Raw genomic sequence first — 2716 nt, 5'->3', positions numbered from 1 at the left:
CTGTGACTCAGCTCATTATGATTTTTACACTGCACGTTTATGAGGAGAAAATTGGGAAAGAGGCCATACAACGTTTTTTTTTTCTTTTTTATTGCTGCTAACCAATCCACATCTAATGATCTAATTTTCAATTCTCTCTCATTTCTTTCAGATGACCCTTCCCTGCAATCAAATCACATATATTTTAATATCACTACAGCTACAGTGCCCTGAAAATAAATCCTAAAGAGAGTGACATTGGATTCATGGAGTCACTTGAAACCGCTGCAGAGGTGAAAAGCTCCACAGAGGGTCAAGATAGAAATGCTGCACAGAAAAAATGCACACCAGAGGCTGCACAGACTAGCAGGAGTCTTTCAGTGCAGCAGGAAGGCAAAAGGTGGCACCAACAACTGCAAGACGCTCAGAGCAGAGACACCAGTGGTTTCAAAGAAACGTCTGACTCAGGGAAATCTCTACAATTAGAAGAGCAGCACTCCCAAAGCCAGTCCTCAAGCCACTCAGAATACGAGGTGTCTTCATATCCAGTACAGTCTACAAAGCAGGTTCCCATTGGAAGGCAGAAACTTGTAGGTCAGTTAGTTCCTGCACACTCCCCAGGACCTGCATCTCACAGGAAGTCCTCAAGTTCACTTGAAGTTCAACAACAGTGTTCCCATTCAGGGATGGATCAGCAGTCAGAAAAAGGGGAACCCATGAGTAAGGTGGAACAGAAACCACAAAAGCCGGGGAAGTATGTCTGTGATTACTGCGGGAGGGCATGTGCCAAACCGAGCGTGCTCAAGAAACATATTCGTTCACACACCGGGGAACGACCCTATCCTTGTGTCCCCTGCGGATTCTCCTTTAAAACCAAGAGTAATTTATACAAACACAGAAAGTCCCATGCTCACTCCGTCAAGGCTGGAACAGTGCCATTCTCTGAACTTGGTTCTTATCATGCCAACACAGACCAGGGGTCTTTTGAAGGGGAAGGAGAGTTGTTCTCTGATGCTGAGCAAAGCACGGACACGGACGAGGACACTCTTAATGACCCGCTACTGCTGTTGGACTCTCCAGTGGAGGGATCGGATAACACTGCTGTAAAAGTACTGAATCTCATTGCTCAGAAAAAGGGAGCCACTTTGATGTCAGCTCAGGATGGTTCATCCCAGTCCCAAGAAATCAATGCACCTCCTGCCAGTGCTGAGGCAAACCGTGCAATTCAATCTTCCACAATCAAACAGAGGCTTGCACTTCGTCTGTCTGAAAAAAGAAGCAGCGACTCTGACCACAATCTGTCCCTTCCAAGTCAGTCCAGCAAGGGCAGCACGGACTCTGGCTACTTTTCTCGTTCTGAGAGTACCGAGCACCAAGTTGGTCCTCCGAATACCAATGCTAAGTCCTATCAAGAAATTATGTTTGGAAAGTGTTACAGGCCAAGTCCTAAACAGATGACAGCCTTTGTGGCCTGCAGCACGGACTCAGGAGAATACATCAGGCAACAGTCAGAAAAAGGTGTCTCCCGTGTTTTCACTCAGGAGAAGGACACTGTTGAGTCTATCAAAATAAACACAAAGTCATTTACAAGGGAAGAAGTGAAAGAGTCCCAGTTAGACACTGGCTCTGACGTGGGACCTCTAATCAGAAGCAACTCAATGCCAACATCATCAGCAGTAAGTCTGACTATGCCTCCAGCCCTTAGAGGCAGCCATTCATTTGATGAGAGAACAAGCACTGGGGGCATGAGGAGACTCAGGCGGCAAGCAGCTTTTGAACTCACTGCACATGATGCACACGGAGACACCGAGAGCCATGGAAAAATAAGCGAGTGTGGCAGTTCTCCCTCAGGAATGGAAATGGAAAATTACCCCTCTATGACATCTAGTATAAGCCATCAGAAACATGCAATTGAATTGGCAACACGAAAGCGTCGTAAAGAAAAGCGTGAAGAGGAGGATGTGCAGTACAGGGTTCATCATGAACAGTTTGAAGAAATGTTGGATTCAAGTAAAGACTACGACACTAAACAAGCTGCAATGGGCATTATGGCTCTGGGGAAAGGACATTTAGGTATGGTTGACAGGTGTGACATGGACATATCCGTGAGCCCTGAAATATCTGCTCGAAAAACCTTAGGGAATGTAATATCAGTTATTCAGCACACAAACTCCATACAAAGGCTCTTCTCTGAGCAACCACAACCCTACAAATACCACAGGCAGCGGCACGAGAGCAGTTCCTTATTTCCAGCTACGGAAGCAAGCGAATCATATGAGATGGAGAGGAGTGATAGTAGACAAAGGCAATCATTTCAACTTGCTCCCAAACTTGTGCGGCAGCCTAACATACAGGTCCCAGAGATAAGGGTGACTGTGGAGCCAGACAGCCCAGAAAAGACTCCGGAGGTTCAGGTGAAGGAGCCAGAGAAGCACGTAGAGGAGTTTCAGTGGCCACAGAGGAGTGAAACTTTAGCACAATTCCCTCCTGAAAAACTCCCTCCAAAGAAGAAACGGCTACGTCTAGCAGATATTGAGCACTCTTCTGGAGAATCTAGCTTTGAGTCTGCCTGCACCAGTCTCTCTCGCAGCCCTAGCCAAGATAGCAACTTATCTTATAGCTCCACCTTCTCCTTCGACAGAGAGGAGAGCTTAAAGTCAGTCTCCCCTGCTAGGCAAGATGAATTTGGCAAACCACTAGAGCTTTTAGCGGTGCCAGGGAGTGGGCACTCCCTCTC

General features: G+C 46.8%; 1 protein-coding gene across 1 annotated transcript in view; it reads left to right on the top strand.

Moving 5' to 3' along the window:
- hivep2b (HIVEP zinc finger 2b) overlaps positions 1 to 2716 on the top strand; it is a 16017-nt gene that overhangs the window by 3804 nt on the left and 9497 nt on the right. Inside the window, exon 2 of the mRNA XM_008312744.3 lies at positions 152 to 2716. Within this exon, the coding sequence (XP_008310966.1) occupies positions 246 to 2716 (2471 nt within the window). The 5' untranslated portion in view covers positions 152 to 245. The remainder of the gene's footprint in view (positions 1 to 151) is intronic.

This window comes from Cynoglossus semilaevis, chromosome 1 (genome assembly GCF_000523025.1).
Source record: "Cynoglossus semilaevis isolate Cse_v1.0 chromosome 1, Cse_v1.0, whole genome shotgun sequence".
NCBI lineage: Eukaryota > Metazoa > Chordata > Actinopteri > Pleuronectiformes > Cynoglossidae > Cynoglossus > Cynoglossus semilaevis.
This window is presented reverse-complemented; position numbering and strand designations above follow the sequence as displayed.